General features: G+C 41.8%; 1 protein-coding gene across 4 annotated transcripts in view; it reads left to right on the forward strand.

Moving 5' to 3' along the window:
* GRAMD1C (GRAM domain containing 1C) overlaps positions 1 to 27,612 on the forward strand; it is a 61,679-nt gene that overhangs the window by 20,140 nt on the left and 13,927 nt on the right. For all 4 annotated transcript variants that reach the window (XM_083609136.1, XM_083609135.1, XM_083609138.1 and 1 more), the window contains exons 3-10: positions 997 to 1,081; positions 5,898 to 6,001; positions 6,503 to 6,598; positions 8,559 to 8,639; positions 17,160 to 17,278; positions 20,905 to 21,028; positions 22,486 to 22,657; positions 27,465 to 27,608. In XM_083609136.1, coding sequence (XP_083465262.1) covers positions 997 to 1,081; positions 5,898 to 6,001; positions 6,503 to 6,598; positions 8,559 to 8,639; positions 17,160 to 17,278; positions 20,905 to 21,028; positions 22,486 to 22,657; positions 27,465 to 27,608 — 925 coding nt within the window. The remainder of the gene's footprint in view (positions 1 to 996; positions 1,082 to 5,897; positions 6,002 to 6,502; positions 6,599 to 8,558; positions 8,640 to 17,159; positions 17,279 to 20,904; positions 21,029 to 22,485; positions 22,658 to 27,464; positions 27,609 to 27,612) is intronic.

The following is a 27,612-nucleotide window of genomic DNA, read 5'->3' on the forward strand; positions in this document are numbered from 1 at the left end:
GTCTTTGGGCCAGAGCTTCTCCATGCTAGGGCACAAGAAAGGGAAGGATGCTAGTTAGGTCCTCATGGAATGTCATTTTCTGCCAGGGGCTGAGCTGCCGCTTCCAGAAGTGAGGTACTAACTTGCACATGCTATTTCTACCAGGGAAGGCCTCTATGACCTCTTCTTATGCTACCTTGGAAATGTGGGAGTTGCTACAGCACAGCTCCTTTCTACTGCTCTTTCCACACCTTGGAAACAGTCTGAGATGTCCTGAGCCACATAGGTGGAGTCTTTATCTCACACCCACATTCTGTGGCTTTGTCTCACATCCACATCTCAGCCTTGTGCACGTTTCTACAGATGGAAGGCAGTCAGGATTCCAATAGCAGAGTACAGCTGCTTTTGCATTTTGCATTAATATCTATGATACATTCAGACTGCTATATTTCATAAGTGCACATTGCACAATGAGATGATAACAGTAATTTCCTTTTGTGTTGTCTGTTAAACCTTGGGTATGGAATGCAAACTCCATGTACAACTTCCTGGCTGGGATTCAGGGGGCTTCAGAACTTCAGGAGGGTTTCTGCCAGATCAAGGGAAGGCTGGAGACTGGGTTGTGCTTAAGGCAACAGTGCATGGTTACCATATTTTTTGCTCTATAAGACTCACTTTTTCCCTCCTAAAAAGTAAGGGGAAATGTGTGTGCGTCTTATGGAGTGAATGCAGGCTGCGCAGCTATCCCAGAAGTCAGAACAGCAAGAGGGATTGCTGCTTTCACTGCGCAGCGATCCCTCTTGCTGTTCTGGCTTCTGAGATTCAGAATATTTTTTTTCTTGTTTTCCTCCTCCAAAAACTTGTGGTCTGGTGTGTCTTATAGAGCGAAAAATACGGTAATTCACTGGGTGTGGACACTGTACACTTGTGTTAATTCTGACACTTGTTTTTCTGCAAGGCTTTGATGATAATAAAACACAAAACCCCCTTTTTTTCTTGAACCATTTCTTTTTGCAGATCTCAAGCTCCACGTACAAATATAGGAATGAGGAATTTAAGAGACAATTCTCGCACCTGCCAGATTTGGAAAGGCTTGTAGTAGGTAAGAGGGAAACGTTTCATCCTATGAGTGGAGCTACAAGCTGCATTGTTATATTTAAAGCAAATTTGAACCTTGTAACTTGGAAACGTAATGCCAAAAATACTGAATGCTTTGTTGTGATGAAAACGAAACAACTTAAAGGACACCTTCCTTGAGCCACACTTTCTGAAATAATAACAACAACAATAATAATAACAATAATAATAAATTTATTTATACCCCGCCCATCTGGCTGGGTTTCACCAGTATGTAAACTGAAACCCAGCTGTTCTTTGAAATTCACACTTTTCAGAATTTTGCAGTGCAGTTCCCCAGTCAGGTAATATGCATAAAAATGCACATGCTAGGGTAAAGTGTGCATAAAAATGTCTACAACAATGCTTTATATTAGGAGAAATTGCTTTGCAAAAATGCATGTATCTGGCAAAATTGAATACAGAAATGTGTATATGCTATTAGGAGGAATTAGCCCTGAAATGCTGGTGAATTTTCATGAAGACTTCTTTAAAAAAAAGAGGGAACTTAACTGATGTTAAGAAAAATGAGAAATGGAGAGAAACCAAAACTGACATATTTGCCCATCCCTAGCCTTGGATCTCTGGACCTTTCCATAATGTTGAAACATTTTCAAGAAGTTCAAACAGTAGATTAAGAAGACATCTTTGGGCGGGGGGGTAGTCAGTTTCTAGTTCATTTGTACTTGCAGAACATCTTCTTGCTAATTTCATTTCATTTGTGCCTTACTTGCTTGCCTTTAATTTCTCTGTGCTTGAACAGCGCTGACATTTTGCTCTTTAATCTTCTGGATGTATTTGCCTTTTGTTCTCAGAATGTTCAACAAGGCCCTGCCCTTTCATTTCATCCCTTTGCAAATCCTCCATATCTCCCTTGTGTATTTTGCACAGCTTTCAAATGCGCCCATGACACAAGCTAACTTGATCTCATTTTTAAGACATCCTTACTGAAACATTATCTGAAGCTTTAAAATAGCCCATATCCAATAGAGAATTAGTATGATCTGTAGTAAACAATTCCACTTTATTCTAAAATTCCAAGCTGCCGTTTGCACTGGTGTAGGAAAGCAAGCAAGCAAGCAAGCAAGCAAGCAATTTGGCTCTTTGTGTGAGGCATACTTTCCATATGACAACCATTCTGAATTTGAAGAGTAAACAGCCGGATTAGGCATGGGCTGCACTGAATGCAAGTTTGGCTAGTCAAGGACAGTGCAAAGTCATAGTATTGTATTCAAAGGAACATTAAAATGTTTCCTACTCTGACCTTAAAGCTTTGCTGTATTGCACCCTACAGCAGTATCAACTGTTGTTCTCCAGTATGTGACGCGAAGTCAGGAGCTATTACATATGATAAAAAAAGGAGCAAAACCTTTTAAAGAATAAAGAATGGGAGGAGAGCTAGTTCTTAATCTGAAAAGAAGGCTGAAAGCACAGTTCTCAATGACACCACGCTCTCTGTCCTTGAAGCCTTCCTTCTTACTCCTAAAAGTTGAAGCTTAAGCCAGCTAAAACAGATATGCTGTGAATAGGAAAGCAGATTACCCTAGATGGAGGTGTTCAACCAATCCTTGATGGAATTGCACTCGCCCTGTAAGACCAAGTTTGCAGTTTGGGTGTGCAGCCCCAGAGTGTGGGGGCTGAAGCTGCTTCTTATCAGCTTCAGTTTGTTTGTCGTGAACCTATTAAGAGACGTTGGGCTGTGCCACAATTATCCATGCACTAGAGATTGCCAGGCTAGACTACTCTGAAGCTTTCTACATAGGGTTGCATTTGATGATAGTTCAGAAGTTACAACTGATACAGAATGCAGCTGTCTAGCTACTGGGGCCAGGAGGTCAGATCGTGTTAAACATATACTTAGCCAATTGCGCTGGTTACCAGTGTGCTTCTGGGCCCAATTCAAAGTGCTGGTGATGACATTAAAGTCCTAAATGGTTGGGGCCAGGTTATATTATGGACTGCATGCACACACATTAACCTACTCATACCCTCATACTACTCAGAGGTTCCTGTGAAATAGGGTTGCCATATTTCAAAAAGAAAAAAAACAGGTTTTTTTAGGGAAACCCAAAGTTGTTAACAAAGCACCACATTTTGGAAATTCCCAAGGATGTCATCTCTACCTTTGAAATCCCAGTGATGTCCAGGAAAATCCGGGCATATGGCAGCCCTATTGTAAAAACTATTAGGCTTGCAAGCACATAGAACACTGCCTTTTCTGCGGCGGTCTCCCAGTTTTGGAATTCTGCTCTGAGTGATGTTAGGCAGGTCTTTAACAACTTTTAAACAGCACCCCCCCCCCTTTTAAATCATGCCCTTTTGAGGTCAACTTTTGATGCTGAATTAAAAGGACTGCTTGCTCTGCGCTAGTTTTGTATTCTGTTTTTGGATGTACGGTAATTGGCTTTCAATGTTTATAGTGCTTCGTTTCTATATGCTTATTGATTTGTAAACTGATTTGTTAGGCAATTTGGCCTTGAGAAGCAGTATAGAAGCTTTTAACATACTGTAGATAAATAAATTAGAATGCATAGTGTTTGGAAATAATTATTCCTCAATGAGAGAAGCACTGTCTGCATAGGGAGAAAGCCTGTCCCACTCACAGCTAGTGTATTTGATGGAGAGGCTCAAATTATTAAAACAGTCTTTGAGTCCTAATCCCTGAAAGTTTTTGTTTTATCTGTTCAGATGTTCCAGTGATACGGAGGCACTTTATTTTGGAACAGGTGGTGGTAAAAATGTGTGGGTTTTGGTTAGCAGTAGATACTGATGCAGATTTATTCATAAGATTCCACTTTTAGGGCTCAAGTGCTGTGTGAAGTCTGAGCAATTTGTAAAATGGGGAGGGCAATCTGAGCTGCAAGAAGCAAGCTTGCTTTATGCTGGGGTATATTATACCTGTGTAACTTACCCCCTGAAGGACAGGGGCTACTGATGGCTGAGGTGGCCTGAGCCTGGCAGAGGGAAAACAAGCCTTTAAAATAGAATTTGACTTACATCACCCTTTTTTGCTAGTGTCACTTCCTGTGGGTGACCGAGCTGAACAGAGTTTGCAATGGGGTAAATCTCCCCAGTGCTTTTCCCTTCAGGAAGTACTCAAGGGCACACAGTACCGGCACCTCTTTTTAAAAGTATGACACTTACTGTAACAACTTCAAGCTGGGTACTGGTACTTGTTTTTCTAGAAAAAAGACAATGGGTCTCCCCCTGCCTCTCTCCCAGAATGGCTCTTTTTAGCCTTGGCTAATCCCTGACTGACGCGGGTGGCGCTGTGGGTTAAACCACAGAGCCTAGGACTTGCCGATCAGAAGGTCAGCGGTTTGAATCCCCGTGACGGGATGAACTATTGCTTGGTCCCCGCTCCTGCCAACCTAGCAGTTTGAAAGCATGTCAAAGTGCAAGTAGATAAATAGGTACTGCTCCAGCGGGAAGGTAAACATAGTTTCTGTGTGCTTCTCTGGTTCGCCAGAAGCAGCTTAGTCATGCTGGCCACATGACCTGGAAGCTGTATGTGGACAAACGCCAGCTCCCTCGGCCAATAAAGCGAGATGAGCGCCCCGACCCCATAGTCAGTCACGACTGGACCTATTGGTGGGGGATTGACTGAGTTGGGATGGATGACTTAAGATGGCATACCTTCATTTGAGCAAGGCTGAAGAATTTCAGCTGATGTAGGCCCAGCTGAGCCCTGACTCAGCTGGAAATCTGCCTATTCCAAACCTGGCTCATCCCAGCAGATCTAGAGTTTGGAATTGGGTTAATCTGCCTGTAACAGGAGGAATCTTTTTAGAACTGGGTAAATCTTGGTATCTTGAGGGAGGGCCAGAGCTGGTAGCAGAATATGTGCTTTGCAGGGTTTCAGTTTTAAGTTTTATTCTCTTCTGTCTTCATGTCATGATCCCTGCGAAAAATGTCCATACCTCAAAGCTGCTGTTTTCTCCAGGAGGGAATTTGTCATTAGTAATGCCAGTATTAATGGCTGTTTCCCTCCTGGGGCCTACAGTAACTTACGTGTGTCTGTGTCTGACACCAGGACCATGGGAATGGAGGGAAAGGATGTAACAGAGTTTCATTCCTGCCCCTCCCGGCAGCTGCTATTAAAAATAAAAGAGGACACATTAACTGCATTCACACATATAACATTAGGAGCAGTTTGGCCCTCAAGTGTGTAACCTTGGAAAAACTGGTTCTGGAAGTAATGATGTCACCAGTTTCCAGTCTATCTTTTGTTGCAAACTGGCAGAACCAGTTTCTGCTCAACTCATTATGGGAGAGAAGATGATATACCTAAATAAAACCTGGCAAATGCACTTCCACAGTGAGCTCACCTTTTAAATTATGTAAGTCCGTGGGCATCCAGACTATGAGCAGACAACATTAGGCTTAACCTGATGACCATTCTGTCAAAGAGCAGGGTCAGATACATCACTTCAGATGCATTTAAGTTTCAAGGATAGCCCTTTTCCAGCACAGACATGCCTTTTTTCCTCAACCTGTTTTTGAAGTTTTGCCAAGCATGTAGGTTTACTGAGGAATGAAGCACATGTTAATTTTCCTCACATCTTAAAATAGTTGTATGCTGTTCTTTAAAATGTTTTTTTTTTCTGAAGCTGCTCAGAATATGAAATGTTTCAGGTATCCCTCTGACAAATGAAGAAAATGTCCTTCATTTCAACAACCACCCACAAGATACTTAAAGCTGCTTGAAGTTCCTTAGGAGCACAACATTGCTGATAAGCTAAATCATGAATTTAGCTGAGCTCTGTTAAAAAGATACACTCTTTTATCATTTCCCTTTTTAGATTATGCCTGTGCTCTCCAGAAAGATATCCTCCTTCAAGGACGCCTGTATCTTTCTGAAAACTGGCTCTGTTTCCACAGCAACATCTTCCGATGGGAGACCACAGTAAGGCCTGTGTGTGTGTGTGTGTGTGTGCATGTGCCTGCAACGACTCCTCAGGACTAACCCTACCATCAGGCATAGTGAGACAATGACCTCGGGCAGCAAAATTGGGATTGACCTACCATTAGGCAAAGTGAGGTGGCTGGCTGAGGTGGCCTTGCTCTTCCTCAAGTGTGGTGATAGATGCTGTCCCATTGCCAATGTTGAAGTGATATTTAACTGCCAGTTTGACGGGCTTCTGGACATGGGGTGGGGAGGGACCCTCCTTTGACTCAGGTGGCAAAATGTCTTGGGCTAGCCCTTACTTTCCTAAAGTGATCTGCACCCCACTTTTTATTTTTTTATTCTCTGCCACACCTAGAAGGTTCTGCTGCAGACAAGTTGATATAGAAAAGGTTCCTTGGGGATAGCAAGTCTGAAAACCAATGTTTTACATACTATGTCTTTATAGCTTTCGTCTGAGGTCTTACATTGTTTTACTTCATGTGTGTTCTTGAACTTCAGATTTCTATCGCCTTGAAGGATATCACCTTCATGACAAAAGAGAAGACAGCTCGGCTCATCCCAAATGCCATCCAGATAGCAACTGAAGGGGAGAAGGTGTGATGCTCTTTCATTTATTCTTTACTCTTTTTCTTAAAAAATGCTGAACTGTCCTGGCTCCTTCCCAGCACACACAGACAGAGATTCTTATGTGTAAGGAAGAAAAAAAGAGATATTTATTCAAGCATGCAACAGTACCAGCTTGGCAGCAGACATACAGTTCAGGAGTTCAGGAATCAGACAAGATGCTAAGAACTGGCTGTAAACGATGATGCCCCAATTGCTTCCACACGCCATAAGCCATGCTTTTAAAGACAAGGCATGGCAAGCTCACTTGCAGGACTTCCTTGCTTTGTGGGAATGTCAGGATTGCAAATGCATTCTTTTCTGAGGTGGGTGGGTCTGCTGTCATCTGCATCCCTCTTGCATCCTCCTGATCAGTTTGCTGCTACCTCCTGATTTGCCCCCCTGCTCATCTAGTTTCACCTCCATTCTCTACCTGGCTGAGTTCTACATTGGCAACACTGAGACGAAGGAAGAAGAAGGTGACAGCCAGTGCCACCCCCTGGACTCAGTATAAGTGGGGGCTATCTGGAGTTGCTGGGGTAGTGCCCCATGTGCCCTGATGACCTATGTGGCAGTAAACCCTGTTGAGCTTAGTGGGACTTATTTCTGATTAGATTTGTATAGCATCTCAATGTAAACATTTTATTTTGTTATTATATTTATAAACATACTGCTCATCCTGTAATATCTGGGTGATGAGCACACACAATAAAACCATAAAACAATTTAAAATACACACATTTTTCAAGCTAAAGTGTCATCCCAGCTACTTTTTAGGATCCCAATATGGATACAAGCATATAATAGTTATTTAGATAAAATATGCTCAAGTTTCTTGAGACATATCCTGGGGCTCCCAAGTTCAATCAAGTATGAGACAATGTGTGAAGAACTAGGTATACACATGATGGAATAATGGGTGTGGGATAGCCCTATAAAATACTGGTTGCATTGCCATTTCCATTGGCAACCATTGAGTCTGCTCTCTGACTTACTTAAGGACTCTTATAAATCCAGAGGATTCCAACTCTTACATAGCAAAATCAGATATATTGGTATTGACTTGGAACCCTTGTATAATTCAAGTGAGCAATATATTTATCGCAATATTCAAACCAGATTAAGGGACATCGAAAAACTAAACATTGAGTCAGCTGTAAATAAAATTTGCTCCCTCAAGTTCTATGGTTTAAATACAACAGATAAGAGGGTCACTTATATCTCAAAATTAATAATTCCAGTCCAAAGCAGGCCTTTATGTTAACCCGACTGAACGTTTCCCCCTCAGCTTTTGTCAAGGGCAGATATTTAAACATCCCCAAAAATGATAGACATTGTGGATGTTCTTTGAATGTGCTGGACACTGTAGAACATATCCCTTTCTACTGTCCATTGTACAACCAGCTACACAAACACGCGCTATCCCCCTTTTTGGGTAGTCTAACACCATGGCACAGTGAAAATATCAGATTCTATCTGTCTGACGTTAACATGGAAGTAACTGCAAGGGTGGCTGAGTGTTTGTCAATAGTATCTCTTAGAGTGGTGAATGGCATTATTTAGTGGGAAGAAATCCCAATGAAAATCTTTGTCATTATATATTTTACATGGCTGTTTTATTAAGTTTTATGATGATAAATGCCTAATAAAGGTTTGGTGAAGTAAGTAATTAATTTAAGCACAATTTAAAAATGTATTATGCCAATCAAAACAGCTCAGCAACAGCGTCAGAAATAGTCTTTCTCAATAACGGACCTCCCCCAAATGTTTGTGTGAACAGATGTGTGTTAAGTTGTCCTCTGAAATCCACCCGGATGGGGACAGCCTTATTAATGGAAACAAAAACAACTGAAATCATGTAGCCTTAGTTCCATGTATTTTCCTTGGGATGAGGATATGCAACATTCAGATCATTTTACAAATTGTACATGATTGTCATTTTTCTTTGCAGTTTTTCTTTACTTCATTCAGTGCCAGAGACAGAAGCTACCTCAATATCTTTAGATTGTGGCAGAATTCGTTGTTGGAGAAGGTAAGCTTTGATATGCTTGGGAAACGTCTGCACTGGCCATTTTTTAAAATGCTTGAAATCTAACATATATTGCTAGTTGTTTGCCTTTGCACTCTAAAAGACTTGCATTTGTTAAGTTATGCATTCTTAAAAAATTAGCACTGGATATCAAGTGCATAAGGGTGCTTGTGTGCAAGATTGGTGTGGTTTAGAACAGTAAAGGTGACTAGATGTTAATTTTAAAAAACATTCAGCGCAAGATTTGTCACAAGAAGAAGTCTATACTTGTGGCAGGCAGTAAAGTCAATCCTGAGATGATAGCTGGGGTAGGTACCCTGCCTAGCGCTCTGGCCTTCTTGGTGATATTTGGTTCATAGATAAGAGCTAGAAAAACAGGATGTCATGGGGAAATAGCATAAATGGAAGTTAAACATGTCCACTATATAACAGGGTTGGAGAGAAGGAAGGTAATTTTTTGGACAGGTGGTCTTTGGTGCTTGTAGGTTCTTGAGAGCCTTATGTTGCATTACTTTTTGCATCAGATCAGGTTTCATTAGAGAGTGAATTGCCTTCACACGAGGGCACGTGAGGGCAGTGTAAGCCCAAGGCTCTGAACTGTGTGCTCACATAATGCCTACCAAGGTTTGGCATGAGGCCTGATGTAGTTCTCCTTTGGGATGTGGAGAGATCTTAGTCACACACAAAAAAAGTCATAACAAAAGCATATTGTAATCTATAAGGATATGAAAAGAAGGGATAGGAAATCCTTTTCAGCCTGGGCATTGTATTCCCCTCATGGGCAACCTGTTGTGGGCCACATGTCAGCTGTGGGTTAAGCCAGAGGCCAAAACAGGTAGAGCATTAGATCATGTGACTCTTAGCAGGGATGTAGAACCTGTGACCCTCCATATGTTGCTGGACTTCATCTCCCATCATCCTGGCTGGGGCTGGCCGGGGCTGTTGGGATTCCAATAACAACCTAGTGGCCACAGGTTCCCCATCCCTGCACCATACAGTAGGCTGCATTCCAGCCATGGTTTCTGTGCACACACCCAAACACTAAAGGTCAGAGGTTTCTATGCATACATGTCTCCTCCAGGAAAGCAAGGACAGACAAAAGCACCCAAGGAGGCTGCAGAGTTAGGGCTGCTGAGGTGATGTGGCCTAGAAAGAGTCCTGAGGCCTCAGAACCATGCATGGCCCCTGGACTTACCTGTTACCAAATGTAATAGTTTCCACGTGAGGGATTTAGGCATCTTTATTTTAAAAACTGAATTGAATCCTTAAACAGGTTTTGGTTTATTCTAAAAATATTCTTAGAAAGACTTAAACTGCAGTTCTAAACTTGTTCAGAAATGCCACATGGCACACTACTTCCATAAAATAGGCCGTTTCAAGTAGCAGGTGTAAGATGACATGTTGAAATATTCTCTCTCACGTAAAAACAAAATAAAACCCAAACATCTAAGCTTCTCTTAAGCGTACTAGTTTGTTCAGGGATTATTATTTTTTTAATATAGGAGAGAATTCAAACACAGTGGCCACATTCAAACATCATATTAACTTGAGCTTAGTGGGATGAGAAGGAGCTGCACCAAGCCTTGTGTTTCCATACTTGTCAGTGTAACATGGCAACGAGAAGAGGGAAAGCTATTGCTTGCTTTTGATTAGCCACAGTTTAATGTGTCATCCAAACCCTAAACTGAATCTGCTTACCCATTTGGTAAGGGTCTGAGAATTATATTTAGGAGAAAAGATAGCTCTCTTGAATTGGTGAACAGATCCACTGTCTTGTTTGTGAAGCAGCTCTTCTCTTGTGTTTGAAATACACTGGGAATTAGGTACTTTGTGTGTGTTTTCGTCTACCTAGATTATCCTATTGTAGGTTTTCCATGTACAGTGGTACCTCGGGTTACATATGCTTGAGATTACAAACACTTCAGGTTACAGACTCCGCTAATCCAGAAATATTACCTCGGGTTAAGAACTTTGCTTCAGGATGAGAACATAAATTGTGCTCCGGCGGCACGGCAGCAGCAGGAGGCCCCATTAGCTAAAGTGGTGCTTCAGGTTAAGAACAGTTTCAGGTGAAGAACGGACCCCTGGAACGAATTAAGTACTTAACCTGAGGTACCACTGTATTCTTCTTTTTTTTTACAGCTGTTGGATATTTTTAGGTGTTTCTTGTTCATCTTCCTGTGATTGAGGGGATTCCCCCCCCCTCCCGACTACTGGGCAGCTTTAGTGTTTTGGTTAGAGAAACTGAAGAGAACTGACACAACAGGATTAGACAGCATTCCTTTTAATACCAGGTGCTGTAAAGCAATAGGCATAAGGTTGCCAGTGTGAGAAACAAGATGCTGGACTAGGGAGGTCGTTGTTTTGGTTCAGCATCAGGTGTTTGGTAAGAGCATCAGGGCTCTTACATTCTTAGCAAAAGATAGCTCATGCCTGTGGGGTTGCATATGCAACTGCAGAGGTATTTTAATGCTAGATTCACATTTTTGAAGGCTGAAGGTATCTTCTCACAACCATAAGGGCTATACACTTAAGAAACATCAACAAAAGGAATTCCTTTCATAGCAAGCGAAGTAAAATGTGTCCAGGGAGATTGGTTGTTAGCAGGCAGGCAGGCAGGCAGGCAGACACACACCTCTACTTATTGTGGGTGGAAGGCATATATATCAATGATTGCTTTTATCAATACAAATTTAATAAACTATTTATTTATTTATTACATTCTATACCTCTCTTCATCCGAGAATCACGGGGCAGCTTACAATTTAAAAACACAAAAATTCATAACACAGTAACAAACAAAAACAATTATCTCTCCCCACCTCCAGTTTAAAAAGCCATAGATTGTTTAATTAGCCAAAGGCCTGGGAGAAAGGGAATGTTTTTGTGTGGTGCCTCAAGGTATGTAACATTTGAAAGGCCTCTAAGATAGTAATCAGCCAAAGGCTGGCTGAAGAGGAACTGTTTTTGCCTGGCGCCTGAAGGTGTATAATGAAGACGCAGGCCAAACCCCCCCCTGAGGAGAAAATTCCATAAACAGGGAGCTGCTGTAGAAAAGGCCTGTTCTCATGTTGCTGCCCTCCAGACCTCTTGTGGTGTGGAGGAGGCACACAAAAAAGAAGGCACACAAAGAAGGGTCCAGGTCAGTTCATATGGAGAGAGGCGGCCCTTGAGGTATTGCAGTCCAGATCCATTTAAAGCTTTATAGGTCAAAACCAGCACATAGAACTGGGCCCAGAAACTAATTGGTAGCCAGTGCAGTCTGGCCAGGATTGGTGTCATATGCTTGAACTGTCTTGCCTTAGCTGCTGAATTCTGAACCATCTTCAGAGGCAACCCTATGTATAATGTGTTGTGGTCATCTCTAACCTAGAGTTTACCAGAGCATAATGACAGAAGTAGGCTATCCCTGCTCAGATAGGGACATGGCTAGGCCACTAGCCAAAGCTGATAGAAGGCACTCTGCACCGCTGAAGCTTTCTGAGCCACAAGCAACAGCAAAGGACCCAGAAGTATCCAAAGCAAGCTATGTTCCCGGTCCTTCAGGGGGAGTGTTACCCCATGAAGAGCAGGCAACCTGCCCTCCATCTGGTCTAGGGAACTGCCCACTAACAGTGCCTCAGTCTTGTCTGGATTGAGCTTCAGTTTATTCATGATGTCCTGTACAGCGTTTCACATTCCGGAATCTGCAGTTTTCTGGAAGATAAAGAGTTTCACAGCAAATGCTGTGTTATTATTAAATTATCATGTAATAAAATCATAAGCAGTGTGAATCTTTAATCACAGCAGCTGCTTCGCCAGCCTAGAAAGGAAGGTAAGTTGAGGGGCAGACATGGCAAAGGGTGCCTTGTCAGTGCTGACTGGTCTACTCTGGAAGGGCTGGTACCGGTTTGCTTTTTCAGAAGTGGCTGGGCCTTCTGGACCTTCTAGTCAAGTGTGATTTGCCCTCTCTATTTATAGCCTGCACTCCCCGCCCCCCTAATGTATGTGCATGTTAGTGAAAGGGTTAAAGAGAAACCTGATAAGGAAGCTCTGCCCAGGAATGCTGTCCGTGTTCTTTCCCTGCAGCAAACTGTGGCTTGACCGGCTTTGAGTGGAACTAATAGCAGCATTAGTGTACTAAGCAGCCTTGAAGGCAGCTCCCCTGAGATAGTGTTAGAGACTTAAGGCATTTTTAAATGAATTGTGCATGAGGAGCAGAAGATAAATTCTCTCAAAAGCCGGGTAACCACATCTGTTTTCCTGTCTATCCAGGTGTTCTGTGGTGGGGAGGAACCTACTCGATAGATTCTTAGGAATCCTGAGCCGTATGTTTTCCTATAACCTGCTTACCTGTTTTCTTAGTGGGAGGGCCCCAGGAACTGAGCAGGAGCAAAGCACGTCCCACTTCCAGTTCTGAAAACAGACCTGCCCATTTTTCAGCAGCTTGCAAAGTGCCTATAGTAGGAAGTTACATAAATGCAGCTCTTTCTCTCCAGCGCTTTTCTTCATGACCTCTTGATCACTCCAGGTTGTTTGCCACTATATTGCGGAGGCATTTGTCTACGGGGGGGTGGGGGCAGTGATCTTCCTTTTTATTACGTTCTACTTGTATAGCCTGGACCAGCTTGTAAGCCATGTGGCCATGAGAGGGTTCTTCGGCACTTCAGGAAATCCTGAATATTATGCAATGATTTTAAACCTACGGGAGGTTGTTGAAGTGCTCTCTGCCAACTTTCCCCCGAAGATGTGTCCAGTTTCCTGAATGCCACTATGAAGTTGCCTACATTATGGAACTGCAAATGTAAGGTTTCATTTTCTTTTCGTGCGGCAGGTTGCAGGTGAATGATGCAGGGAGAGTGGGTTAAGTCTTGCGTGAGAAACCTACTAGTCTTAAATCTGTATTCTCCCGAGGGAGCATTTTGTGTGTATTGGTAACTTGTGAATATATTATTTGACGGAAAGTTTTCTGCCATACATTCTGACTTACGTGGCATGCTTGAGCAAATATTTTCTACTGGCTTCATATGAATGGCAAATAGCTACCATTAATTCATTAGGAAAGCTGGAGTTCTCGTGGTGAATGAGTTACACAGTATAGTTGGAGCATAAACATGAGTTTGCTTGTCTGATTCCTGTTAGTGGGTATATCGCCTGATTGGAGTTGGGATTTAGGGGGGGGAGAACCTTAATATTCCTTTAATGGGTGTAGCTATTTCCTGAATGGCCAATTCATTTACAATGGTGGCATCTATGACCAGTGCTGTGCACAAGGGGTGTGTTTCTGGGGGTGGGAGGTAAAAGCCCCACACAATTTGAATAAAGCCAGGTAGAGGGAGAGCTTGGTGAAGCATGCACAAATAGTTCTTTAGGGACTTGCTGTCTGCTGAAGCAATGCCTGTATATTTGTAAATCAGGGTCAGGGGATTTGCAATCCTCCAGATGTATTGGGGCAGCTCCTACCAGCTCCAGCCAGGATGACCAGTGGGAGTTGGAGTCCAGCAACATCTGGGGGGCCACAGGAGGTTCCCCACTCCTGTTGTAAATAAAATCAAATATTAGAAAGCCAATCCTAGTGCTATTACTACTCTGAATTCTATGCATGGAACAGTACGTTTCCATGCCCTTCTCACTTCAGCTCCATTTAGTCGTTTCAGAGGAGGCCTCATCAATGTTGTACATTGATGTGGTATGAGGGGATAAAACTGGGATAAGCTGTCTTGGGAAATCTGAGACCCGCCGCTTTATGTTAGCAAAAGGGTCTTGATGGGGCATGAGGAGTGGGGAGGCTGCGGCTGGGTGAAGGACTTAAGAACCCTCCCATGTGAGCAGATGCACTCTGTTGTATCTGTCACTAAATTTCCCATGTCCAAAGGAGGCTAAATTCTTTTGCTGTGCCCCTGGAGCTTTTTGCTGCTTGAGGAAGTGGGGAGCACAAAACAGTATGGTTGGTCATTCATCTGAGATTCTCTCAGTTTACTTATCTTCAAAACCAGCTGCCTGTACTTTGACTGCGAAAGACCCTTGATTGTACAGTAGCTGTCTTGCCTTCTTGGAGGGCCAAAGTTCATTTGAATGGCATATCAGTTCTTCTCAACAATGCAAGTACAGAGAAGACAAGTATAATTATTTTTAAAATCTCATTTCCTCCACATTTTGAGAAGCATATTTATAGAAATGGCAATTCTTTTAATAGCTGAAATGGAAAATGTATGAATTCATTGGTTACAATTCGCACAGGGCAGCACCTACAGTGGGAAACTCAGAGCTCTCAGGTTTCTCAAGATTGCTGCTGTTGTTTTTATGAAACTTAGAATACAGCTAAAATTTTAAAAGCCGTTTAAAAACAATTTTCTAAAAATAGTTTAAAACTTCTAAAAAAACCCCAAGAACTCACTCAGTAATTCCAGTATTGCCAGGAAAAGATCTTTCAGCCACCAAATGCCTAAGTAAACAGAAATGTTTTTAGATTCTTCCTAAAAGTTAATGAGAGAGACAGACATACCTCACTACCTTGGGACTATGTATGCTAGGACTAACATTTTGAATTGGGCCCAGTAGCACAGCATAAGCCATAGCTAAATCATAATTTTGCTTAGACTGTTTTGTGCGAACAGGCCATTCGGTGTTTCAGTTATTTACCACAGTAAATGTGACCGCCACGTGAAATGTCAACTGGCCCACACTCAAGGTCATATAAACAAATACGGGCAAAGAGGGATGAAAAAATAATGGCGAAAAAGGGGAAGAAAGCATAGGCCGCGTGCTGCTTGCCTCCTCTGCTAACATCTGAATTTAGAAATTCTGGAATGTTTGGTATTGGCTGTGTTACAGAGTTTAGTTTCTGATGTATTTTGAATGAGTTCATTATAGACTTTTGACACCTTTTGTCATTTATTTACAAATATAACAAGCAGAGAATACTGGTAGAAAATACAAGGCTGTGACAGGCAGCTAGTCTGCTCAACCTGTATCCAAGTGTCAGAGAGGGACCCTGCACCTCCAGATTGTGTGTGTGTGTGTGTGTGTGTGTGTGTGAGTGTGAGAGAGAGAGAGAGAGAGAGAGAGAGAGATCTTCTCTCCATTTAAAATGCAAATCCTAGCTCCAAACTGTTTCTCTGCAACTCTTCTTATTTATTACATTTATAACCTGCTGCTATTCCATAATGAAACTGAAAGTAGCTTACATATAGATTGTAGGCAGTCTCCAATTTTCATCCTGACCAGAGCCCATGGCGTACTTAACTTCAAAAAGGTTGTCGCATCATGTGCTTTCAGACTATTCCCTTAACTCCGAGAGGTGTCGTCTTCCAAATTCTGATTGGTACCACAGTGGTACCTTGGGTTACAGACGCTTCAGGTTACAGGTGCTTCAGGTTACAGACTCCACTAACCCAGAAATAGTGCTTCGGGTTAAGAACTTTGCTTTAGGATGAGAACAGAAATCGTGCGGTGGCGCAGTGGCAATGGGAGGCCCCATTAGCTCAAGTGGTACCTCAGGTTAAGAACAGTTTCAGGTTAAGAACGGACCTCCAGAACGAGTTCTTAACCCGAGGCACCACTGTATATTCCATAGGCCAATAAAGGCCTTCTGGCTATCAGGAAAAAAAACCATTTCTGGTCATTTCTGGCTATTGTGTCACATCTCAGTGAGATGGAGGAAATCTTCTATTTCTCCTAGGCTAGGAGAAAGCATATTTGAAAAGTTTTTTAATGCTTCTGAATTTTGTCAGTAGTTAGGTACAAATGGCAAGCGTACATATGCTTTAGTGAGTTTTATACCACCCTGTGCATCCTGCTTTAACATTAAACATGTAATCTTAGTACATCATTTCAAGGCAGGTTTGTGAATATGTTCTGGCAAGAGAGGAGACAAACGAGAAAACAGTTCAGTGATGGTTAATTCATGATGAACATAGGATCTGATTTTTTTGGTTAACGTAGTGAGCTATCTTTGACTCCTGTGTTTGAGTTGGGTAACTCTACATTGCTTTGGTTCACATGCTATTTTTCTGTTGTCACTATGCTTGGGGCCTCTTCAGCAGTTGAGTGAAGAAGCCACTTGACCTGTAGACAGCTGGCTAAGAGGGGATTGTGGTATTGTTGTACAACTAATGTCAGCTGAGAGGATGCAGCTGTTCACAGCAGTTAAAACGACTTGGAGGAGTTTTAAAAAAATAATTCAGGAATTGGGGTGGGAGGGGGCAAAGACTATAGTGGTCTTGGATCCCAATAGCCATATGGAAAAGTACCGAGAGTGTACTATCTTAAAGATAATTAATCTATAATGATGGGTTTGTATTGTTAGTTTTCTGTTAGAGTTGAAAATGGGTGTTAGAACGAAAGCTCTGTTTCACATTTTTATTTAGAAATGCAGCTAGATATACTGTGGATCATAGATTGAACATTACTAGCAACTGGGATTATTTTAAGTGAATAAGAGCATTTGTTACCTCTGCTTAAATAGGATATAACTTTAAAAGACAAGCCATCTACTGTGGTTACCGACCAAGCGTACTTAATTTTTTGTTTTGTGTTTTCCAGAAACTGACCAAGCAAGAATTCTGGCAGCTTGTACAGCAAAGCTATGGCTCTGAGCTGGGCTTGAACACGGAAGAGATGGAAAACATTTATTCTTCATCAGAGGAGAATGGACAGTCAAGGTAAGAATATGTTGCAGATTACCACAAAGGAAGGTACATATTATTGGCATCCCATTGTATACAAGTCATTTGAAAGGCTACTATTGAATGCACATAGAGTTTTGCTTATTAGTGGTGTTTTCATTTTTCGGCACGATCCTCTTCCTATACAGATATAAAGCAAGTATAACTTCTATTTTGCCCTTCTAATTCCGAGCTAGTTTAGATATTACCACTTGCCTGCTTAGATTGATGAAAAGGTTGTATCTTCTAATTCCGAGCTAGTTTAGATATTACCACTTGCCTGCTTAGATTGATGAAAAGGTTGTATCCGCGGTGATGCTGGCTTGCGTGTTCAAGCAGTAGCAGTAGCAACACACGCGTTGCCGGTTGGATGCCAAAGTATATCAGGAACTATTAGTGCAAACCATGCAGCAGTGGCACTGCTACGTGAAGGTGTTGCATAGGGTAAAGAGCATGTAAATGTTAACTGGCTTCCATGTTTTTCTGCTACAGGGGTAGAGGCCTTTTGGCAACTTGCATGGGCAAACTGAAAAGGAATGTGTGGAAGTATGATGCTAAATATCCAATGGAAGGTGTTTCCAAGGATTTAGCATATTCCTTTTCGAAGGTGCTATTTTTACTTGTCTTGGGGCTGACGCTTACCTAATAAGATCATGTATACATTTAGCAGCTCAAGTGCAAGATCTACTTTATCTGCTCAGGTTTCGTGGGAAGAGAAGGGAACTTCATCTTTTGGGTGTCCTTTGTGGAAGTTGTTTATACTATGGATTCACTGAGTGACTGGACTTCTGTGTTAAATCAGTTTTCTAGTCGAAGAAGCTCTAGGAAATGTATGGGTATGATTCCTTCTATTAGTCCCTCTTGGTGTGTGCATGCATGTGCACACACACACACACACCCAAGCACATGTATTTTTGCTTCATGTACGGTAACTAAAACAGTTGAGTTCCTTTGGTTGCAAGGGCTTGAGCAGACGTTAACTTCTATCACATCTGTTGTTTCACAGCAGCTTTAAAATGTGTTTTTGCTTTAAAAAGACGAAGCCTACATCCCTTATTTCAGCTCTTGACAATATCAAGAAGCTTCCTTGTTTGTGAAAAATGTAGTTTCTGTAGTATTACGGCATAGTAATTTTTCTTGCATCCTTCACAATATTGTATAGAAATGTCTTAGTACTTTTATATACAATATTGTGGTGAAGGGTAGAATGCCAATTATTCTCATCTTTAATGATGCTTATAGGCCAGCCAGCCTTCTTCAATACAGTGCACTCCAGCTACTTTGTACTACAATTTCCATCAGTCCAAGCTAGCACAGCCATTGGAGAAGGCAATTATAACCCTTCTGTTTTGTGTCTGTTTATGTCTGTATCCCCACATTTGGGGGGTATGCATTAGCAACCCTTAACACACAAAGATTCTAGAGTCAAGCTTCCAAGAGCCTCACAATGCTGTCCTTCTTGCAGATTAAACACATTTTTCAAAGGCTTGCTTATAGACTTTCTGCTCCTTCCCCTCCTTACCCACTGTGGGGCAGCAAGAAATTCCTGGGTCTGAGAAGGTTGAAACCTTTCCTCTCCTAGTTTTTGGATCAACATTTAGTGTTGGCAACTTTCTATAAGGAAATGATGTTTCTGGTGAACTGATAACCACATTGAAACAAAATGCTGTCTCAACTTCTAGTGCTATGGGTGCTAAACCACCAGAACCGGGGTATTATACTATACCACTCCTAGGGCCTCAGGAATCAATATGACCCCGTTTTCTTGAGTGCAGAGACAGCACAACATGTTCTTGAGAGTGCTGCTAGCTAGGAGGCTGCTGTGGATCACTGGGAGAATCAAGGACACTCAGCAATGGTGAAGTAGAGACACCATGTCTTTCATGTCTTTCATAACTCTTGACACCATCCCTACTATTTGCATGCATGGGAATTCCATGGGTCATGCTTCATGCTACCACTTTAAGAATCAAGGATCTGGGCCAGTAACTGGTCTCAAAATACTGGAAGACTCCTGTGCCATTGCAGTCCACTGATTACAAAGGTTTGACAGAAATGGACCAGAGAGTACAGAAGTGGGCAGTAGAGAGTGCTGTGTGCATATTGCTTGTACTATTTTGGCCACATCAGCCTTGGTTTATTCAGCTGCTCCACCTATCAAAGAGGAGAGAATAATCCAACACGGAGGCAAGATCCTGTACTGTGATGATGAGATGCCTGCATCTGGCAGCCTACTGTAGTACCTAACAACTGCTTTTTCAAAAGTGATCCATCCTTCTAAACTGTAGCAAACCACATAGGATTCATGACTCAATTAAGCTAGACAAACACAGTTAGTGGCCTGGTAAAATGCATTCTACTCCAGTGCCTAATTTGGAGCCTAGTTTTGACTTCCTGCTTTACTTACAAGGACAAGGGATTATCCTTCTCCTTGAAAGTTTACCTCTGTGTAGTTTCGGCCAGACAAACAATGGGACATTTTCTTTATTTGCTAATCCCTTATTGAGGAAATTCCATCATAGCTTCAATTCCATTGAAATCTATTTTTGGTACTATATTAATTGATGGCGAAGCCTTTCAAGCGGAGGGCAAGCTGTGATTTTCTTAAGAGAAAATCCTTGGTAAGCCTTTTAGGAACCAACAAGGGTAGTATCTACATTCTAACCTAATGTGGACTTGAATACCAGCTTTCTCCTCTAAGCATAACCAATTTAATTAATAATAGGGAGATGGCCCATGATCTTGATGTCTGGAGGACATTATTTCTTTTTACCTGGATTATAAAAATCTGCTGATGAAAATAGGAGAAGCTGTATGTTTGCAATGCTCTGGAACTGTGTGAATTACCTTTGCCATCATCACACCATTTCCTAGTGAAGTGTGAACTAACAACAGCATTTTCTCAGGAATCCAATGGATTCCTGAATGCCCTGCTTTTCTTCTTTCCCAATGGATTGAGCTGGCAATCATGCTGAGACCCAACTCTGTTGTGAAAGAACGAGATGCAATGGGCCATCAACATGGTTGTTCTCGGAAATTTGTTCTGCTCCCTGTCTTGCTATGGGCAGTGAAGGAAGCTGGGTTACGGCTAGTGTGGAAGTTGTGGAAATCTCTGTGTAAAGTCAATCCAACAAAGATGAGAGCTCATAGTTATGCTTTCTGTGTGACAGTGAGATTGCCAACGAAGGGTTCTCTAAAGTAGGTGAGAGAGACTAAGTGCATATTTAGGCATCTATAAGGAAGCACTTTGACATTTGTCCAAATTCTGTCCTGACTTTAATCTCCCTTGTTGCTATCTCATGCTGTATATGACTGCACATAAGATGGTTGGAAAAATAAGCTAGAGGTAAGGAACTCTGTGCTCTATTCATACAACAAAGCAGCATTAATTTCCATCTTCACGTTACACAAGTTAGTTGTACCACTTTTGACAAAGTCTGAAAAGCTGATATTTACTCAAAAGCACAGGAAAATAAATGAAGTAACTTGGCGGTAATAAGACTGGATGTCTTAAGGCTGAAATGTTGCACTTGCCACACTGGAATTCCAAAATGGTAAAAAGTACTAACAATGCATGTGAAATAAGTGTAAGTTAACTCTGCTGCTATTTTTGTCTCTGGCAGATCTAGCCTTTGTGATGAATCTGGGGATAAGGAGTCACCTAAAGCAGTTGGTGTAATTCGAGAACCCATTGCTCAGATACTTGAAGTTGAAACGGAGTCTCTTAATGGAAACATATGGACAGAAGTAAGCTATGAAGGACTCTCTGTACCCCTTTCTCTCACACCCTCAGCATACAACACTAGCAGTGTTGGGTAAACCGGGTAATCGGGCTGACTGCGGCTTTGCCACGTCCAAAGCCCCTTTGTTTCTCCGACATGCCCTCAGAAGGTATCCTATGCTACCTTTGTAGCTGGTATAGTGAATTACCGCATTTTTCCGTGTATAAGACTAGGATTTTTTCCTAATAAATTATGTTAAAAATTAGGGGGCACCTTATACACGGATAGTGCCGAGGCCATTTTCTTGAATTTGAGTCCCCCCAAATAAGGGGCATCTTATACATGGGGGCATCTTATATATGGAAAAATACAGTATTTCACACTGTAACCAATGAGAAGGGAAAAGAAAAGGTACTTCTCAATCTGCCCATAGGAAAACAGTAGGGCAATAGATATGTGATTGCTCTTCCAGTGCATCTACCCTGCTCCCACTCCCACAATTCGTTGCTAGAAGTTGTCTTATAAAAGTATTTTTGAGCAACTTGTGGTAGTCCTGTCCTCCGCGCCCCCCCCCCCCCAGATTTGAAAGGGAAGCAGAAATCTATTTATCTATTTTCTGCTGCGCATCATGCGCTGTATATGAACACTTAATGAGCTTACAAATTTGTATTGGAAATGAATAACAACAACAATGGAATCTTGACATTGTCCTTGGTAGATTAAATCTTGTTCTGATTATTGTGGCTGTGTATGCAATTTGAGTTGAGATGGGTGGGAATACTTCACTTCAAGGCATGCTGATCGTTCCCATATAATTAATTTGAAATCCAGATTTTTTTGCTCGACACATTTCAGACTGCTAATTCTGTTATGATATGTAATACCCATGTCTGCTTTCACTCCCACATTTCCCACATTTTCCTGGCATTTGAAATCTCTGAAGTTTTGTTTACGACAGATCTGAAGTACTCTCATTATCTTAAAAATATATCAGCATTCTGTTCAGCACATAATTCTAATTTAGTATTCACAAAGTTTCAACACTAAGCAAAATGCGGTAACAATTACTTTACTTCAGTAACTACTGCAATAATTAATATTTATATAACATTTCCCCCCACACCCACTCAAGGTGCTTCATACATATTTATTATAAATATATAATGGAAAGTTTAAAAAGCAGAGCTGCTTGTTAGCCCTTTTAATTTCAATAAGTTTTGCATGGGAACTCTGTGCATGCTCCATTGAAATGAACAGATTTCATGGCATCGGTACTTGGTGCATTGTATGCAGACATCCAAAAACCTGTTTTATAGAACCTGTTACAGAGAATGCATACTTTGGGGCCTATGTGTTCAAGAGTTATTTCTACTGTTCTTTTCTTTTTATCAGGAAATTGTAAATAGTAGTCCTAATACAATTTTAACTATAGCGCCTTGTAAAATGAACATGATGGACTATGTGGTTGCTCTCTTTCACTAGGGCCCTGAGTTAGAGGAATTGCACTGTGATAAACAGGACAGAAGGAGTTCTCTGCTTCCTTCAGAAAGGAAGCCAGCTGATGTACCACAACGCAAATTTTCAATACAGTCACCGGATCTAAATGAGAACTTCGCTCAAGAGAAGAGCAGTGCGTCAGAAAGCGACGAAGAAGGTAAATCGTTTCCATTTCATAAACAAAGTCCTTAAAACCTGGTCCCAGGAAGGGACAGCTAAAGTAAACAAAGGGTAATGTGGAAGCATGAAATCCATGGGTCTGTTGTACATTTACGCCATTTATTTCCAGTATAGGTAGTTGTTGATAGGTGCGCCAGTCCTGTGACCCGACTATGCTAGCAATTGCTACTCTGCTGCATGCATTAGATAATGTCATTGAAGTCTTATGCACTCAAAGAAGCATTGATGAAAGCACAAAAACTGCATTTGAAAACAAAGTTAGAGTAGCACTACCAACAACCATTCCACTGTTGTCCCCCACTGTTGTATTACTAACCATGATGTTGGCTTCTGGTGATGCCCTCACATCACTCATTCAACATTTTATTAGTATGCCACCTTTCCATTCCAAACTGTGCTCAGATTGGCTTGCAACATAAAAAATTGCATAATTACAAACTTAACAAAGGTAAAGGTAAAGGACCCCTGACAGTTAAGTCCAGTCGCAGACGACTCTGGGGTTGCAGTGCTCATCTTGCTTTACAGGCCGAGGGAGCTGGCATTTGTCCGCAGACAGTTTTTCCGGGTCATGTGGCCAGCATGACTAAGCCACTTCTGGCGCAACAGAACACCAAAACCAGAGCAGCGCACGGAAACGCTGTTTACCTTCCTGCTGGAGCAGTACCTATTTATCTACTTGCACTTTTTGGGGTGCTTTCAAACTGCTAGGTTGGCAGGAACTTGGACCGAGCAATGGGAGCTCACCCCGTCACGGGGATTCAAACCGCCAAACTCCTGATCTGCAAGCCTGAGAGGCTCAGTAGTTTAGACCACAGCTCCACCCACGTCCCATTAACAAAAGTAGTCATAGGCAATAAATAAAACACATCAGAAAGTTTTGCCAGTCTCATTGCATTCACACCAGTCTTCCCCAACCTGATGGCCTCCAGACATTTTGGACTGCAACTCCTATAATCCTTGACCTTCGTCCATGTTGGCTGGGAGGTGTAGTTCCGAAAACTGGAGGGCACCAGCTTGGGAAAGGCTGATCTACACAACCCTCCCAACTCCTATAAATTTGAGTTACTGTGTTGCTTGGCTATATTGACATAAAAAGTGAGATTGGCAAAGACTGAAATGTCTTGTTTCAACATTGCATTTTGCAAATGGTACATCTGTCACTTAACGGTATTAGTTGCCACAGAAATCTGTTGCTTTGGAATATGGACACTTTATTTTTAACATAGATAAGATTCGTGTTGCATAGGCAGGAAGGGGTTTTTTTTTGTTAGTACTTCTGATTATTTTTCAAAAATGTTTGAATGATCTCTGAACTAAAATGAATATACAGCGGTACCTCTGGATACGCACAACTCTGGTTGCATATCCTTCAGGATGTGAACCTGGCAAACCTGGAAGTATTTTTCTGGGTCTCATAGCATGCGCAGAAGCGCTCTATGTTCCACGTGCATGTGCAGAAGTAGCACCCCCGGTTGCAAATCCCTCGGGATCCAACCAGAGCTCCAGAACGGATCCTGTGCACAACCGGAGGTACCACTGTACAGTATTCTAAATGTAAGAGGTGTTCAGTTTTAGCTTTCACTTCATTTTCACAGCCATCCCTCTATATACAGCTACAGTTTGGCAGTTTCTTATGTCCTCAGTCTGATGTTGGAGAGAGGCATTCAAGGCTGGGCTGTCTTTGCTTCAATTTGTTCAGTCTGTGGCTTCTTCCTTCAGAACACTTCCTTCAGGAGTGTTGCTGAGAAACTTTGCCTTGACCATGTGGTTGGGAGCAATTAAGAAAATAACCTTGTCCACACTGACATCCAGGTGCTGTGTTTGGCCTAAGATGAGATGGTTATATTTCTAGTTACCATGTGCAAGGATTAGCTTTTTGTGTGCCCAGAAAAGTAAGTGCCACTTAGCTTTGACATGCCAAAAGCAGAATTCTGCACATTCAGGCAGGTGTGTACGACTGATTAGCCCATACTGGGGGTAAAGGGAGTGAAAAGCTACATTGCATTTCAACAGTCATGCAAGTTAGTTTCCAAAAAGTACTAGGAAAAGCTTTTAAATATAGCTACGAAACACTCACCCCCAGTTAGCTGAAATGAAGGGTTGTATGCAGTGGTGTCTCTTTGCTGAATGAAAGGCACTTTGATCAAGCAGAAGCTGCCGTCAACCAAACAGCAAGGCAGTTTTTGCTAATTTGCCTTTCAATCTGCTCCAGTGCTGGAGAACCCTTCAGAACAGCATGGGAGTTGGTGCAGGGAAAGGGAGAATCAACAAAATCCACAATTCCCATTCTATTGATGAAAGCCTCTGCTAAATCAAAGAGCATTCCGCCGATGAAGACCATTTGATGCAATCCATATTGTGTCATCCACTGAAGGGTTATTAGTGAATACTGTTTTTTCCTATGTGAGTGCCCATTGATAGGGATTACAGGGATATAGGAATGCAGTGAATGTGCACAGGCTCAGTGTGTTCCCCGGGGGCCATTATATAGGTCTCCTTTCTGCAAGCAGCTCAGCTTTTTATAAGGGTAAGCATTTTTTAAAAAAAATTTGTGTAACCAAAACAGCAACAACCACCCAAGGAATATTCTTTGCAAGATAAACACTGAACCTTGTCAGGAAACATTTCCTTACCTTGTGGTTTGTTCCTTTTCGTTTCTATACTGCAACACACCTCTCTGGCAGTGTGAGCAACAGCACAGAGCGAGTAATTGCTTGTGATTAGTGGGCTAAGAGGCATATCTCTATATTAAAGTCTCCAGTGACATGTGCACCTTGTCATTATGAACATACTGACATTCTGTGCCTTAGTACTTTTAAGTTTAATTTCCTGATTTTGATTACAGCACAAAAGTGTTCTTGCCCCATTCTTTGCTAGTTTGAATAGATATACTTTTTTAGATTCTAAATGCAGTGAGCATGACTCTGTAGCAGCCAGAACTGTAGATCATGTGGCAAATAAAACACTTTTCGTTGTATTCACTTGCATTTATCATGTGGGTCGATGTTTGCCTCTAATTACCACGCCTGGATATTTTAGGATATTGCAGTACTTGTCTATTGTTAGTATAGAGAACATTGCACCATCTCAGATTCCTCTCTGTGGTATTTGCTTTCAGCAGTCATTACTATATGGACTCCACTGCACAAGCACCACATCTCAGTTTTGTACTGTAGTCCTGATTTCTCTCAGTACTGGGGACAAGATGGAGGATACTCTTGCTCTTCTTTTCTTTTCTCTACTCATCATCAAAATATGTTAGGTCTGACTTACTTTTACATTACTTTTGGAGAATGAGAATCAATTCAGTAATTACCGTATTTTCTGCTCTGTAAGACTCACTTTTTCCCTCCTAAAAAGTAAGGGGAAATGTGTGTGCGTCTTATGGAGCGAATGCAGGCTGCGCAGCTATCCCAGAAGCCAGAACAGCAAGAGGGTTCACTGCGCAGCGATCCCTCTTGCTGTTCTGGCTTCTGGGATTCAGATTTTTTTTCCTTGTTTCTTCCTCCAAAAACTAGGTGCGTTTTATGGTCTGGTGCATCTTAGAGTGAAAAATACGGTATTTATTCACTCTTAAATATGACACACAGGGCTGCTATCATACCATTGCCTATATTCCCCCTCACTGTGTGTGTGTGTGTGTGTGTGTGTGTGTGTGTGTGTGAAAAATTAGCTGCCATAATCTTTTCCCACATCAAAAACAATACAAAACATATAAAACGTAAACAACATACAGTAGTACCTCGGGTTACATATGCTCCAGGTTACATACGCTTCAGGTTACAGACTCCGCTAACCCATAAATATTACCTTGGCTTAAGAACTTTGCTTCATGTGAGAACAGAATTCGTGCGGTGGCAGCGGGAGGCCCCATTAGCTAAAGTGGTGCTTCAGGTTAAGAACAGTTTCAGGTTAAGTACGGACCTCTGGAACGAATTAAGTACTTAACCTGAGGTACCACTGTGATTGTAATAATAACATCCTTAAAAAAAAAACCAACCACAACTATATCACGGCCAGCCATATCAGTATAAGATTATAAATTAAGGCTACTGCCTAAAAACAATACTTTACAATAAAAAAAAAGTTTTAAGAGTCCATCTGAACAGTGGTATATCTCAGGGAAGGGAGTTTCATAGCCATGGAGCCGTTGCAGAAAAGGTCCTGTCCCCTGTCCCTGTCAGCTTAACCTTCCTTCCTGGTGGGCAAATGAGGCAAGCCCTTGTAGCTGTTCTCAAATCCCTGGCAGGTTCATATGGATTTAGGCAGCCCTTTAAGTAGCCTGATTCCATATACACTATTGCTAAGGGCATTAAAGGTAATTCACAGTATTTTTGAGCTTAATTTCTCTCTGTCTCTGTCTCTCTCCCCCCTGCCAAGCTGAACTGGCAGACATAAACCTAACAGAGAACAGAGAGTAGCAATCCTCTTGCTGTTTAGCACAAGAGTCAGTTACCAGGTGTCATTCTCTCAAAGCCTTGAGCCTTGGTGTAAGATGAAGGAAATGCTTCTTTCCTTTAACGCTTGGCATCATGTGTTGACATTCCTGCTTGTACAGCTTCATCGGGTGCGTTTAAGCTTTATCTGTTCATGTACGACTCTTCTTATGTTCTTTGTAAGATAGCAGATTGTCTCACAAGTCTACTCTAGACACAATTTACTGTTCTAGAGTGGTGTACTAAATTTGAATTTTGCAAGAAATGTTTGTTTTCCTTTGGGTATGTTTTACTATGTTTTGCCGCCTGTTTGCCTGACCGCTACTTTGTACACTTCCCCTCCCACAGATGAGGAAACATTCCCTGAGAGCGACCTCCATGGAAAACTCTTTATTAATCGGGTTTTCCGCATTGGTGCAGATAGGCTGTTTGAAATGCTTTTCACTAATTCCCATTTCATGCAAAGATATTTCAGTACCAGAAACATAACAGGTGA

The sequence above is a fragment of the Podarcis filfolensis genome, assembly GCF_964270895.1.
Source record: "Podarcis filfolensis genome assembly, chromosome: 4".
Taxonomy (NCBI): Eukaryota; Metazoa; Chordata; class Lepidosauria; order Squamata; family Lacertidae; genus Podarcis; species Podarcis filfolensis.